The 16102-nt window shown below is 39.7% G+C and overlaps 1 protein-coding gene across 3 annotated transcripts in view; it reads right to left on the bottom strand.

The window, feature by feature from the left end:
- Nucleotides 1–887: 887 nt before the first annotated feature.
- The window catches only part of creb5b (cAMP responsive element binding protein 5b), an 83134-nt gene continuing 67919 nt past the window's right edge, over nt 888–16102 (bottom strand). For 2 of the 3 annotated variants that reach the window (XM_059567483.1, XM_059567484.1), the window contains 2 exons: nt 6237–6345; nt 888–3199 (listed from right to left, as the gene is read on the bottom strand). In XM_059567483.1, coding sequence (XP_059423466.1) covers nt 3075–3199; nt 6237–6345 — 234 coding nt within the window. In that variant the 3' untranslated portion in view covers nt 888–3074. The other variant, XM_059567485.1, reaches the window with a different exon arrangement.

Raw genomic sequence — 16102 nt, 5'->3', positions numbered from 1 at the left:
CAATTGGTCCGTACAAGTTGCGTTGCTCCATAGATTGACAGTGGCTGGCTCTCGCTGGTGTGGGAATTGAGAATCGCTGAGTCTCCTATATGGCTATTCCATCCTCTGCTGTGCAGAGGTCAAAGTGCATAGACAGCTACAAGATTTCCATCTCTCAATGTTGAAGGTCGTTTTGCACGCTCTTGTTCCAAACACAGTGCTGCAAGGAAAGGCGAAGGGAATCAATATGTTCCATTTAGGAGGGAAGAAAAATCCTCTACAAACTGTGAAAAACGTGAAACAGAGTTCTGAGCTTAGCTGCTGGAAAAAAGACCCTTTTTCGCCAGAGGGGAAACATTTCAACATTTCAGCTAGCCTGCATTCTCATCACAGGCCTCCTTGGTTCAAGAAGGTGGAAAAGTCCATTAACACCAAAATGAGTCAAAAACACCAGTAATTAGTCTTTACAAAAAAGCTAAACAATGTCAAGGCCTTAAAGTTGAATCTGAATTGAAAATAAATGCAATGACATTAAGGTATTACTAAGTACTGACATTCTTCCCTATGTGAGTATTTAAGACATATTCAGGCACATAGTGACATTTGGAAAGCAGTATCTAGATCGGTCTAGATCGGTACCTGCATAGAAATAGTAAATTGCTATATTTTCGCAGTGGGGAGAAACAAAAGTGGACCAAATTGTGTCATTACTTGCAATTATACAAGGAAAATGTGACTAAAGTCTGTGACACACCAAGCCAACAGTCGGCCGTCTGCCAACGTCAGTTCCACTCAGTCACCACTAGTTGGACTCATTCGATGGCTTTTTGGCTGATTAAGCATGTTAAATTAGTCTCAGGGAGTCAGTGAGAAAGATCACTCTGATTGGCCAACTCAATCTCATGGCAATATCTGTAGTTTGGTTTCCCTTTTTGAATGTTGAACACTGTTGCCAACTACTGCCACCTGCTGGTATGGAAAGTTATTTCCTTTCACGCTTATACAGAATGTGCATACTAGGTGGCCTTTGGTTATAGCCTTTGCAGCCACTTTTTGGCCCAAACACATGCAACGCAAGACAACAACAGTCGCCTTTCTTCTGCGCTAGTTCATTAGTGTTCATTTGGTGTGTCACAGTCTTTAAGGTATTGAGGACTCAATATCTTAAAGTGACAGTGGCCAAATTATAGATCATCGGTCCATGATCATACTCTCATGAGGTATATGGGACCTTGCCCACACAACCCTTACAAAGTTCACCTTGGAATGTTATTATTAGGGCAGTTCACACAGAATGCATTTTCACATTCCATTGCGTGACGTTTATTTGGGAGTGTCTCAATCAGCTACCTAGGTTGTGAATCAGTGTACTGGCACTGGTAAGAACCCTGGCTCATAACACATTGAGACACTGTTTCTGGGTTGTAAAATGCCACCATCAAAACTTCTATTGTGTAATGATATGTACTAAGTTGAGGCGGTTCAGAAAATGGGATATATTTTCTGGTAAGGGAACACAGTAAACATAAATGCGCCCTGGTTTTGTGTGCATTGTAAGATTTTTTTAAGAAGCAAACATTCCAGTGAACTGAAAGGATTTTGTGATTGAGACAACCAACAAAATGGCATTGCACTGCAAACTACCTTTTGCATTTTATAAACGCGAAAATGCATTCTTGGTGAACGGCCCGTTACAGTAAGTTGCTGACTGTATCTCAAAATCATCAATTTCAAAATCAACACCTGAACATCCAGAACCTTTGATAGAAGTACTATAGTCAAGTGCAGAATTTACCATGGTCCATGTCAAGAAGGAAGCCTCATATGATTTCCTAGGCACCAAACAAACCAGGACTACGAACTGGGATGTATCAAAATATATCCTATTACATTTAATCCTATTAAATTTAATTTACCTCACAGTCAGAATGCCCGAGGAAGATATAAACAATATTTCCAGCCAAAATGAAAGCTAATTTTAAGTAGCATTTAACTATGCATTTGGCTTCAGTGGACGTTTTCCATAGCCTCCGGTAAAGCAAAAGCTTCCAAAAGTTTTCAATGGCATTATTCTGGTTCAAGATGGTGTGTTTTGAATGTGGTTGGAACATATGAGCACAAAACATATATAAAAATGTACTGAAGTATGTGCAAATTACTTAGTCCACTTGCTGATCCAAAACAGATACCGAAATGAACTGCCAGTAGAAGTAATATGCAAACAGACGAGGACCAGGGGTAAATCTGACCAGATGTTAAACCATCTTAAAATGAAACAGCTGAGGGTGTCTTCTGAAACGTTCGAACACCAAGTGAGATGTCTTCCTGGTGCAGCACTATTGCAGCTGTGATCTCGCCACTCTGGGAATACTCCGAAATCTCACACATGTTCAGCAGGGCATTTGATCACAGACGCCTGTGTGAGCTTGATAAATGCATTCCATTGACATGATCTGTACCAGCTTAGGAGTGAAAGCTGTTTTGTTTTATGAAGATAACTTCTGAAATTATATCTGAAATGACAGGAGCTAATAGGTTGAACTTAATCTGATCTAGATTCTGGTCCGAGTGAGCAAGTGAAGACAATCAGATTGCTGAGCATGTCAGAGATTCAATATTGCTTCAGGTTACTTTCATTAGGAACTCCCAATGGAGACTGACCATCCTAATTTATCCTTTTGAATTTGATAAAAAGGGCAATGTGAGAGTAATTGTTATATCAATAAACAGAAAGCAAAGGACAGCATCTTTTTGGCAATGGAAAATTCATTTCAAAAGCTATCCAGCTATCTGAATTCTGTAATTTGTAAAGGCAGTGGTCCAGTAGCAATCCAGGAACAGATGTAACAGTTGCATTTCCATTAATGATGTCCTTGACAAGTGAGATGGTGCCTGATGATTTATGCAGACTCCCTTTTTTAAGCAGATTCAAATGAAAACATTAAACACAGAGAACTAAGCAAAATTGTAATCAGTTTACATTTACAAATCACAAACAGAAGAATAAGCTGCCACAGAGGAACAGAGGTGTGTGTGTCTGTCCAGAATTTGCAGTCAGGATGTCCAGCATGGTGGGGGCGTCTGGGGTGGAGTCTCTAGTGAATGGGGTTAATATCTGTGCGGTGATTGGGTGCTGTGCTGGAGGTGGTTATGGTATTGTGCTGGATGACTTGCTGCTGGGTTACAGGGGTGGGACTTCCTGCCGGACTGCTCTCTGGACCTGAGGGACAATAGGAGAGATGAAGATGTCTGGTTGCATCCATTGAGATGTCTCTCAGTCCATCTTTCCTGTCGTTTTAGCCTGTTTGTCCATCCATGCATCCATTCATATGTCTATCTGTCCATTTATCCATCCACATGTGACCCTGGACCACAAAACCAGTCATAAGTAGCACTGTATATTTGTAGCAATAGGCAAAAATACATTGTATTGGTCAGAATTATAAATGTATCTTTTATGCCAAAAATCATCAGGATATTAAGTAAAGATCACGTTCCATGAAGATATTTAGTAAATTTCCTCCTATAAATATATCAAAACTAAATTTTTGATTAGTAAAATGCATGGCTAAGAACTTCATTTGGACAACGTTAAAGGTGATTTTCTCAGAATTTAGATTTTTTTGCACCCTCCGATTCAGATTGTCAAATAGTTGTAGCTCAGCCAAATACAGGTGCATCTCAATAAATTAGAATGTCGCAGAAAAGTTCATTTCGGTAATTCAACTCAAATTGTGAAACTCGTGTATTAAATAAATTCAATGCGCACAGACTGATGTAGTTTAAGTCTTTGGTTATTTTAATTGATTAATTGAATGATTTTGGCTCACATTCAACAACAAAAACCCAATTCACTATCTCAACAAATTAGAATACTTCATACAACAAATAAAAAAATATATATTGAATTGTTGGCCTTCTGGAATGTATCTTCATTTATTGTACTTGTACTCAATACATGGTAGGGGCTCCTTTTGCTTTGATTACTGCCTCAATTCGCGTGGCATGGAGGTGATCAGATTATGACACTTCTGAGGTTGTGGAAACCCAGGTTTCTTTGACAGTTGCCTTCAGCTCATTTGCATTTTTTGGTCTCTTGTTTCTTATTTTCCTCTTGACAATACAGAACAATATCAGACAATACAGGACAATACCAGACCTGAACCCCATGGAGAATTGATGGGGTTCAGGTCTGGTGAGTTTGCTGGCCAGTCAAGCACACCAACACCACGGTCATTTAACCACCTCTTGGTGCTTTTGGCAGTGTGGGCAGGTCCCAAATCCTGCTGGAAAATGAAATCAGCATCTTCAAAAAGTTGGTCACCAGAAGGAAGCATGAAGTGCTCCAAGATTTCTTGGTAAACGGGTTCAGTGACTTTGGTTTTCAAAAAACACAATGGACCAACACCAGCAGATGACATTGCACCCCAAATCATCACAGACTGTGAAAACTTAACACTGGACTTCAAGCAACTTGGGCTATGAGCTTCTCCACCCGTCCTCCAGACTCTAGGACCTTGGTTTCCAAATGAAATACAAAACTTGCTCTCATCTGAAAAGAAGACTTTGGACCACTGGGAAACCATCCCGTTCTTCTTCACCTTAGCTCAGGTAAGACGCCTCTGACGTTGTCTGTTGTTCAGCAAATTCCTTGACACGTCTGTGTGTGGTGGCTCTTGATGCCTTGACTCCATCCTCAGTCCATTCCTTGTGAAGTTCACTCAAATTCTTGAATGGATTTTGCTTGACAATTCTCATAAGGCTGCAGTTCTCTCGGCTGGTTGTGCATCTTTTTCTTCTACACTTTTCCTTCCACTTTACTTTCTGTTAACATGCTTGGATAGAGCACTCTGTGAACAGCCAGCTTCTTTGGCAATGAATGTTTGTGGCTTCCCCTCATTGTGAAGTGTATCAATGATTGTCTTCTGGACAAATGTCAGATCAGCAGTTTTCCCCATGATTGTTAAGCCTAGAGAACCAAATTGAGAGACCATTTTGGAGGCTCAGGAAACCTTTGCAGGTGTTTTGAGTTGATTAGCTGATTGGCATGTTACCATATTCTAATTTGTTGATATACTGAATCAGTGGGTTTTTGTTAAATGTGAGCTAAAATCATCACAATTAAAGGAACCAAAGACTTAAACTACTTCAGACTGTGTGCACTGAATTTATTTAATACATGAGTTTCACAATTTGAGTTGAATTACTGAAATAAATGAACTTTTCCACAACATTCTAATTTATTGAGATGCACCTGTATTATCCTAACAAACCATATATCAATGGAAAGCTTACTTATTCAGCTTTCAGAAGATTTATAAATCTTAAATTCAAGAAATTGAACCTTATGACTGGTTTTGTGGCCCAGGGTCACACAAGTCTGTCTATCTGTCCATCCCTCAATATGTCTACCTGCCCATCAATCTGTCTATTCATCCCATTCATGCATTCATTCATTTGTACATTCATCCATTTATCCATCCATATCTCTGTCTGTCCATCCATCAATTCCTTATCCATCCATTCATCCATCCATGCATTCAGCTACTGATGTGTCTATCGATTTATCCATCCTTCCATTCATCCATAAGTCTGTCTATCTGTCCATCCATCCATAGATACACTGTCTATCTGTCCATCCATCCATCCACCCGTCTGTCTATTCGTCCATCCATCCATCCATCCATCTGTCTGTTCATCCATCCATTCATCCATCCATCCATGTCTGTCTATCTGTCTCTCCGTCCATCCATCCGTCTATTTGTCCATTCATATGTCTTTCTATCTGCCCTTCCATCCATCCATCCATCCATCCGTCCGTATATAGTTTAGAAAATATTTACGAGATCAAATTTTTTTTCTTTTTTTTTTCTTTGAGAAGACAGGACAATAATGTGAAAATAGTAAACACTCCATTGAGATAAATATTTAAATATTCACAACTTCATTCATTATTGATGAATTTGGAAGTTTAAGAAGACACTTAAACTTAGTGTTAGTGTACATCACCTGAAGACATTTACTTCAAAGTGAAAATGGAAACAATATTTCTGCATCATAAACACTGCTAGGCAACTGGTTTGTCAGTGACTGAGAAAAGTTTTTGCCCTCCTCTATAAACAAGGAGTGGCAGCTTCCATACATTTTAAAAATGTCAGGAGTATCTATATCAGTGGGTGTGTCCTACAAACAATATAGTGTATATCCGTTATTACATAATGTCACCTCTGGCCGTGTGGGTGCATGATAGTACTCACTGAGGTAACCTTGAGACTCTTTCTGCATGGTGGTGATGGGACAATCCTTATGTGTCAATAAAAGCTGTTTCAGTTGTGTCACCTCGTTCTTTAGCATGGTGACCTCATTCTGCCAACAAAAACAATGATAACATGAAACACTCACAAAAAAAATAATCCCTCAGTGATTATATGGAATTGAATGACTTATTGCTAGTGAAAGATCAAGTCATGCACTTTGGCTTACAGTTTTTCTCGATTGGTTTGGCTCATTTCTTGAAACCGAGATGACATTCTCAAAATAACATGGACAAATCTCCAAACCACCTTGCAATTGTTCACAACAGAATGTCATTTTTCATTGGTTTTATCAAATTGCAAATGCTTTAGTACATGTCTCAAGTGACTCTGTGCTTTTTTTCAAATGATTATGTACAAGTAGCTACAGTTAGCACAATGAGCCCACATTTAGCACATTTTCCAAATAAATAGATCTTGCTGATCTAAACTGATTAGTTGATTTTTCAGTGAAATGGTTACTCTCTCCAAAACATATCAGCATGGTTTCATTGTGTAAGTCATCATATGCACAATTGTCTGTTCAACTGTCAAAATTAGTCAAAGATATAATACCATGAAAGAATTTCTTGGAACATTTGATAAATTTATGACAGTACTTGACAATCAATCAGGTGAAATTAGAACTAACGAAGGAGCAGTTTCCCACATCTCAGATGACCAATCAAACAGTTTGTTTAGTTACCTGACAGGTGTTGTCTATGATTATGACTGCTGCCAAAAGTATATAGACAGAGCTTGGCCCGGGGTCAGTTTCATTTGCAGTGTGAACAATGTGTGCCGCTATATCAGAAAGAGGTGTGGCCACACACATTCCCAGTTTAGGGCCCTACAATACACAAAAGCTCCTCAATTTTTTGGACCACCTTTATACTGATCTGATCCCGGAAAATGAGAGAGGTGAAGAAGGACCTCAGCTACCACATTATGTCATTGTGTGGGATAATGTGAACTTCCACCGTGGCCCACGCATCAGAACCTGGTTCACCACCCATCCCCGGATGCTAATGGAGTTTCTTCCACCTTACTCTCCTTTCCTAAATCCAATTGAGGAGTTTTTTTCAGCTTGGCGGTGGAGGGTGTATGAGCATCAGGCTCAAGACCAGAGGGCCCTGCTGCATGCAATGGATGCTGCATGTGAGGACATCACAGGGGATCAATGTAGGGGATGGTTGAGACATTCACGCCGTTTCTTCCCTCGCTGCATCGCAAGAGAAAATATCCGTTGCGATGTGGATGAGAATTTATGGCCTAACAGAGAGCAGCGCGTCGATGGCCAGGAGGATGAGGATGGTGGCCAGGAAAGAGAGGGTGACAATGGCGACCACTGAAAATATTACTGTACTATAGTTCTGAAACTTTATTTACAGTATGGTAGGCTAGAGTTTTTTTTGTTTTTTGTTTGTGTTTATAACTGTTCACATTTACAGAACCCTGTATATGTTTTCTTTTCACAGTATGTTCTCTAATGTTAACATTTCTTTGTACGAATAAAAATGTTTACAGTTTCCTTGAGTATGAGTGGTTTATTGGAGGCTGATTTTACTGTAAAATCTTTTAGTTTTATTCATAGTGGTATTCTGTTGCTAGACCTGTGCCTCAGTGACAAAACGTCTAAGCATTTTGACTTGCAGTGCTTAAACAATGCCAAAGGTATAATGCATTTTGGGGGCATTTACTATTTATATGAGAAGGATATTTAGTTTTGACACATGGATAAACTGTTTTGGGAGAGATATGAGCTTTTGCAGGGGATCCATGGTGTTGTGCTAAACCATCCAGGTTATTTTGACAAAAGCACTAAATGAATGCACATGTGCCAAGGCAATTGAGAAGAATCTGTGCTATTTTGACTGTACTGACCTTTTATATGGGAAAGGAATCTGCTTTTGAAGCATGGAAGAAGAGTTTGGGGAAAGATATTTGATTTTGCTAGTGAGCTATAATGTTGAGCAGAACTGTAAGACTTTTTGGCCAAAGAACCTTATGGTTTTGAGAATGTCATCTCGGTTTCAAGAAATGAGCCAAACCAATCGAGAAAAACTGTAAGAAATAAAACAAAACATAGTGTGTAGCAACAGAAGTTAATCAAAACTAAAGGTCCCTCATTATTTCACAGTTAAAAACATGTATATTTCACAAAAGCACTAGTTTCCTGGATACAGTCCGGCCTGGATTTGACTGCTTAAGAGTTACTGTCTATTGAAATTCTTATGTACTGTAGTTTAAGATTAAGTTTAAGCCATGTTTGGGAAATCATGTTTGTGACAGTTAGCCCCCTATGGTTCCCTAGTATGTAAACAAATGTAAACAAAGGAACACATGTTTATGATGTTCTGTTTTTGTCATAAACCATACAATACTTAACATAATTAAGGTCTCTGGCGGATATATTGGCAGCTTCACATCAAACCTCCCAGCAGACACAATGAATTAAAGGCCAGACAAGTCTGGGTCTCATTAGAAAACCTCATAATGAAAAGGCGGTGAATTCTCTGCAATTACCGTTGTAGGAAACACAAGCATCTAATCACACAGAGTTCTTGAATTTGATTAAATTTTTTAGCAGAACGATACGAAAACATGGCAGTGTTTCAGGGATGCTTGGTGGAGAAGAAACCTTGCTTTGACAGGTACCATGTTTGTGATTGTGGGATGAATATTTTACAAAAGGCAAAACAAGCCTGAACAGTCGGACTATGGGAGTGGCAGGGTGTCTATGAGCATTTTGTCCCACCTCGGCTAACTATGCAATAACAAAGAAAAACAAACACATTTAACATGTTTTGGTCTATTGTTAGCAGGAACTTGGGTTGGGTGAAATTATCTCTCACTATTTTTCAGCCTTTTGACAATATAAAACATATCTGATTCCAGAGGAACCTTAATTTCAACCAAAGCATATTTCAAGTAAAATTTTTAATGCAAAAACCAAAATACAATAAAAAAAATTAGCAACATTGAAGGCATGTTTTTTTTTACTAAATGAAAGGAAGAATTATATTGAAAATATATATACAGTATGCACCATTTATTTACACCAGTATAAAAATACATCATGATAAACAGAAATGTTTGCCTACATAATATATGTATTTGGTAAATATACATTACTGTTCAAAAGTTAGGGGAAGTATGTTTATTGTTTTGTTTTAATACTTTTATTAATTAAAATGATGAAAGTGACAGTAAATAATATATAATTGTAGTTTTCTATTTCAAACATATGCCATTTTGAACTTTGTAGTCATCAAAAAAAAAAAAAATAATAATAATAAATACCACTAACTGTAAAGAAAACACGGAGAAAAAGCGTTTGGCTTGGTGTCAAGATTTAAATGAGAATATAACTGAAGATGAATGGCAGAGTATCTGCTTAAAGGCCCAAACCCAGACAATTAATACCAGGTTTAAACTTCTGCAGTACAAGTGGATTATGAGAGTATACATAACTCCAGAACTGCTTCATAAATTTAATCCCAACATTCCCAATCAATGTATAAAATGCAACCTAGATATAGGAACTTTATATCATTGCTTATGGAAGTGCCCTCAAGTTCAACTTTTTTGGGAAAAGGTTTTGGACCTTTTGTCACTGGTGGTGAAACAGAATATCCCCAAGTGTCCTAAACTTTGTATATTTAATATTTTCCCTGTAGCTTGCACTTTAACTAACTCTAGTAAGAAAATGTTAACTCTCTGTTTATTACAAGCAAAACTTGTAGTTGCTCGTCATTGGAAAAACACAGAAATCCCTAATATTAAACAATGGTTACAGGAATTGTCTGCTTGTTTGGCTCTGGAGAAACTCACATATATTGTTAAAGGAAAACCTGGAAAATTTTTCCAAGTATGGAACCCCTTTATAGAATTTTTGAAGGAAGCTGAACCAAATAGTTTATTTTCTGTGTAACCAGATATAACATTCACCATGTTATGATTAATGTACCATTGTCTTGACACTTGTATAGTATAGATGTTGTCGTTTATTTAATTTATTATTTATTTTCTATTATTTTATTATTATTATTGCTGTAATTATGTATTTTATTTATATATTTTCCTGTGTTTGTTTTTTACGTAAATGCTTCAAAAATCAATAAATACAATGTTAAAAAAAAAAATAATAATAATAAATACACAGATTTCCCAAAATATTACGTAGCACAGCTGTTTTAAACACTGATAATAATAATAATAAATATTTATTAAGCATCAAATTAGCATATTAGAATGATTTCTGAAGGGTCACGTGACTAAAGACTGGAGTAATGGCTGCTGAAATTCAGTTTTGTCAACACAGGAATAAACATTTTTATTTAAATTAAAAAAGAAAACAGTTATTATTTTAACTGTATTTTTTTAATCAATTTTAAGCTCTTCGTGAGCATGGAGAGAAGAAAAATCATACCAACCTCAAATATCTAAACATTGTAGCTGGAAAACATCTCAGGTTACTCATGTAACCATGGTTAACCATGCGTGTGTAAGGAACGAGACACTGCTTCCTCTAGGGGTCGCTATTGGGAATGCCTCATCGTGACCCGTGTCAGAAACATATACTGAAAAACACCAACAACGTGTTGGCCCGTGACAGCCCATGATGTCACTACCAGTGCCACTATAGTATAAATAGGCACCAGGAGAACATGTCATCCACTTCTTTTTCTAAAGCTTGCGTCAGAAGCATGGCAAGAAGCTAGAGGATGCAGTGTCTCGTTCCCTACTCAGGGAACCATGGTTACATAAGAAACCTGAGACATTCCTTTTCAAGGGAACTTCGAACTGCGTCTTCTAGGTGTTGCTATGGGGAACAGTATACCCACGCCACCATGCTGAGGGGAGTGCAGGCCAAAACCATGGCGAGCACTAAGTACCAACTACGGCTTGGCTACATACCCAAACTTACCTGTTAGGGCCAGACTCCTGGGCCTGAGGTAGAGCTCAAGGCTTGGAATCAAGAATAGATTCCTTTAAAGGGGTACAACCAAGAGCCTAGCATCATACTAAGTCTTGGCCAGTTAGGAACTGAAGGAACTGTCTCAACAGATCCCTAGTAGCAACACCCCTTTAAATAGGTATCCTGAGGATACATAGGTGGAGTGGCGCCCAAGATGAAAGGGGCTTTTACCAGCTCAAGAAAGGGCACAAAGCAACTGTGCGAAGCCCTCACCATATAGGATTTTAGAAAAGAATGCAGAGTTCTAACGTGTGAACTTACCACAGTGTGGATTTTAGAAAATGTGCAAGACTTAACCTGGATTTTAGGATACCGTTCTAAGGGACTCTCGTGGCACTCTGAAAGAGCAGCTCATAGATGGAATGGTTTATTCCAAAACCAATATGTTCGAGAGTCACCAACTCAATCTAAGGTGTAAATGCTGGAGTGGTTAACAGTAAATATCTAGCTGAGGGGGCAAACACCCAGCTCTCAACCTAGAGGGGAGCTCTACCTACCGCTGCTCTGGGAAAACAGAGAACTCTACTCTCACATGAGAGTTGAACAAAGGAATAGTGCTTTCTCAAGCACTGCTAATACTACCACGAGAACAGCCCACGGAGCGAGAAATTTAACTCCACAGAAGGGGAGAGAACTCAAGTGCTTGACAGGAAGCACCATGCTTACAATAACCCTCAATGCTGAGGGGAGCGATGCTTCAGTGCGTGACCCTTACCGTACAGGATTTCAGAAAGTGTTACTACGAAGCCATAGAACCAACCAAACATCATAGGTCCAGCATAGGAGACTAATGCAGAAAGTTCCTACCTAACCTCGGTCAGGTGAAGAGATGGTGGTCAGAGGGGAATTAGGAAGGGGAAGATAAGGCAGATGTTAAACCCTCCCGAGGGAAATTAGTGGGCACTCAAGTATCACTCTAACCCGGACGAAAGCACTGACATCACATTGGATCACATCTCTTATCTTGCCTACCTCCCTTTGACCTGCGATTCCTCCTACCCCTACCACAGGTAGGGGAGGGGCGTGAGCCATGACACTAGCCTTCTGTGCCCGTTTCTGATCCTCAGATTGAGACGGGCCCGGACCCCTGGGTTTGTACAGGCTCAGACCTGGACTTTCGTATAATGAAGGATTTGAAGTCCGCTGAGCATGCTTTCACCTCGACAGAGGTATTGAAAAGTTTGAAAGGTGACATCAGAGCATAGAGAAGAAAGACCCTCTCTTTCTTCCCGACATATGCCAGGTCCACCCACCGATGAGTCTTCATTACCACCATAACTGCCATGGACCTGCCATAGCAGAGGCGGCCTGAATATTAACACAGAGAGCGGAATCAGTAGTGCCGCGCAACACAGCTACCTCATCGGGAGAAAGTCCCTCGCCTTTGACCAGGTCTTTCAGCAGAACAGCCTGACCTGCTGCTGCGTATGCTCTGCCATTTAAGCGAGATGTATTCTAAAAGGCTTACATGGCAAGGAGGAAGTCTTAACAGAATATGCCTCCCCCATGCAGCGAAAGCAGGGCAGCATCTCTTCAACAGGTGGCATCTTCTCATAACCATTCTCACGCATCCCCTCGATGTTGGCATAACTACTATGCTGGAATCTGTGGATGTGGGATGAGATTTTATTTTTTATTTACATTTTTTTCAAGCCAGAGTGCAGCATAATGTGGTTATCTGAGAAGGACATAACATGACCATCAGTCAAAAAACTGCAGACAGACCCACACTATACTGATAGGGAGAAATTTCCCATCATGTCCTTTCCATTTTATCACTGCGACACAACACGCAACATAAATTCAGCTCCTGCGGGAGCTATACATGCTCCACCCAACCCCTAGAAATCAAGCGCAAATGAAACTGCTGCCATTAATGCATCGCTTTTCTCGCAAGAGGCGAACACACTCATGCAAATGCTATCTACAAACTTGGGTAAATGGTGAAATACTCACATCCCCCTCAGTAGTCCCGCAATTGCATCACAATGAGCACAGCAGAGCACATCCAACTCCCTCTTGAGCTTAACACGCTTGCTCTTCACCACACACAGCAGACGAGCCGTGTGAACTGCAGGTATCAGAGCAAAGCCTCTGGCGAGAAACATGCACTCCTAAACGCTGTATGCTTCAAACAAAACAGTCAATGAAGACGAAGACTAGGATGACATTCTCCCAACACCTAGTTATACTATTTTTGCACCGTTAGTTACGTCATGGGCTGTCGCCGGCCAACATGTTGTTGATGTTTTTCGATGTACAGTATGCTTCAGACACGGTCACAATGAGGCATTCCCCATAGCGACCCCTTGAGGACGCAGTTCGTTACATCATGGGCTGTTGCCAACCAACATGTTGTTGATGTTTTTCGATGTACAGTATGCTTCAGACACGGGTCACAATGAGGCATTTCCCATAGTGACCCCTTGAGGACGCAGTTCAAAGTTCCCTTTAATGGGAACTATATATATATTGGAAATATATATATTGGAAATTGCAAAAAAGAAACTTCAATGAACCTTGGAGCCACAATGCCAGTGAATCAGTGTCTGATTCGATTTTAGTCATTAAGGGTTTACAAAATAAAATAAAAATGAATTTAAATCTTTACAATAATCCAATTTGCTTAATTTTATATTGTCAGCAAAATCACAAATATCCTTACATTGCCTATTGCTAGTAGGAATCTTTGATAAGAGGGTGGAGTTGCCTAGTGGTTTAAAATAATTGAAAGGTTAAAACCACACAAACTGCAAACTGCAACCTGTGAACCATGGATTATTGTGGCCTCACTGAGATAAGCAGAGAGCGAATGATGTAGCCTGATGGGGATGATCACCGTGCCCAAACCAACCAAGCTGTTCTGGTTTCATGGTTTTAAAGGGGCTTTAGACACGTGTCATCTGGTCAGATTGGACCACCAGCCAGCCGATCACCTGAACACCAGCTCAATCAGGCTTGGAGACCTGCTGAAAACCAGCTTGGACTATACTTAAACATCCTTCAAAAATAGGCTTACAAGACTACACACACAGCATCAATCTTTCAGGTAAATCTCCATGTAAATTCAAGGTCTACTGAGAGTCCAAATGGATGCATACGTATGGAAACCTCTCGCAGATGGGATGTACCGTGATGCTCAGAGGTTTTACTGGCCTACAAACCACACATTCAGTTGCAGCTGGCTGTGCTCTGGTTACTCTGTAGACCTTAATAACCCATTGACCCTGCCCTCCCCACAGCCATCCCCGTCTGCTCTCCATCGACAGTAGCTTCAGCTGTCAAATGAAGGGTGTTTATGAGCTTCTGTGGTCTAGAGTAAGCTAATACCGAGTGAAATATGAAGCCCTGCATGAAATACATCTCAGTATGTGTTCCAAAGCGAAGTGTGCTTTAACGCTTAAAATGTTAGTTCACCCAAAAATGAAAATTAGCCCATGATTTACTCAAGGCATCCTAAGTGTATATGATTTTCTTCTTTCAGATGAATACTATTAAATGCTAATATTAAAAATTGTCTTTGCTCTTCCATATATGTTAGTCTCGTGAGTTTGTTTACAGGAGCAAAGGAAGCAAAGTTAAACCAGTCCATTCTCCTCTTCAGGGCTGGGTACCGAACTTCGATGCCTTTATGGTATCGAACGAAAAACTTCGATACTATGAGTATCGAATAATTATTTATCTTTCGGGTCCAAATTTCGGTTCCAAAGGCCAAGCGGACGTTTTTGTTTTTTTTGGTTTTTTGCCAAGCGGCTGTGTCTGTGTGAGCTTGTAGCATACGTGCATGTAAGGACCTAAATTCGCCCATGATTGGCGGTCCACCACCACGTGACGTGACAGGGAGGATTTCTGAAGATACTCGCAGTCACACAACACAAGTGTAGTTGTTTTTTCTCAAAACGTTTCCGTTTTACAATGCCAAAGAGGTCTAAAGTGTGGCTACATTTTATAAAAGTGGATTCCGAGTCAGCAAAGTGCAACATATGCGATAAGAGTATTGCAACCAAAGCCGGCAATACCACCAATTTAATGAAGCATTTGTTTGGATGAGTGTTTTGACCTCCCTCCCTGTTTAGTTTAGTCTACTCCATTGCGCATCTTGAAACACGCCCCCTTTCACGTCGTCTAAAAAAATGAGAGAGAGAGACAGATTTATCCGGTACAGCGAATTTCTCTAAGCAGCAGGCCACTGTATACGTTCACTTAAAACATAACGACTGTGTTTACGAGAATACTTGCAGAGACATTTATTTTGATATAATTGTGTGTGTATGTGTTCATTCAGAAGTTACGATACACGAAAGATGAATTCATTATCTGTACGCACATTGTCTGAAATACTGCTCGCGCGCGTGCTTTGAATGAGTGAACGCAAGCTCCGAACGCACACGAATTGTTTAAAACGCTTGAATCAGCAATATTTAGAAACAAGTGCAAACGATCAGCTACGATCCGTTTCACCCCTTCAAGCGAGTGAACAACGCGAATCAAGTTAGGAATTTTACATCACTATTCACGATAGCCCATCGGACTTGAAAACACAATAGCCCCGGGACGTGGGGCTAATGATTTTGCGAGCCCTGCACCTCAGATCTATCCAGTCTGTGAAACACTGGTTTCCACACTGGTTTCGTTAAACAAAATAAATTATTATTTTAAAAGATTGACTCAAAAGAATCATCGGTTCACTAATCGGATCATGAACTTGTATTACCGAGCCAAAGATTATCTATTATTGAACATCTCGAATGAATAAAGACTTCAAGTTCATCTGTAAAGCACATAATGCTATCATTTGAGTTTATAAACTTCTGTTTCATGCATGATTCGTAGGGATCTGCTAACTGAA

This window comes from Carassius carassius, chromosome 15, assembly GCF_963082965.1.
Source record: "Carassius carassius chromosome 15, fCarCar2.1, whole genome shotgun sequence".
Classification (NCBI taxonomy): domain Eukaryota; kingdom Metazoa; phylum Chordata; class Actinopteri; order Cypriniformes; family Cyprinidae; genus Carassius; species Carassius carassius.
This window is presented reverse-complemented; position numbering and strand designations above follow the sequence as displayed.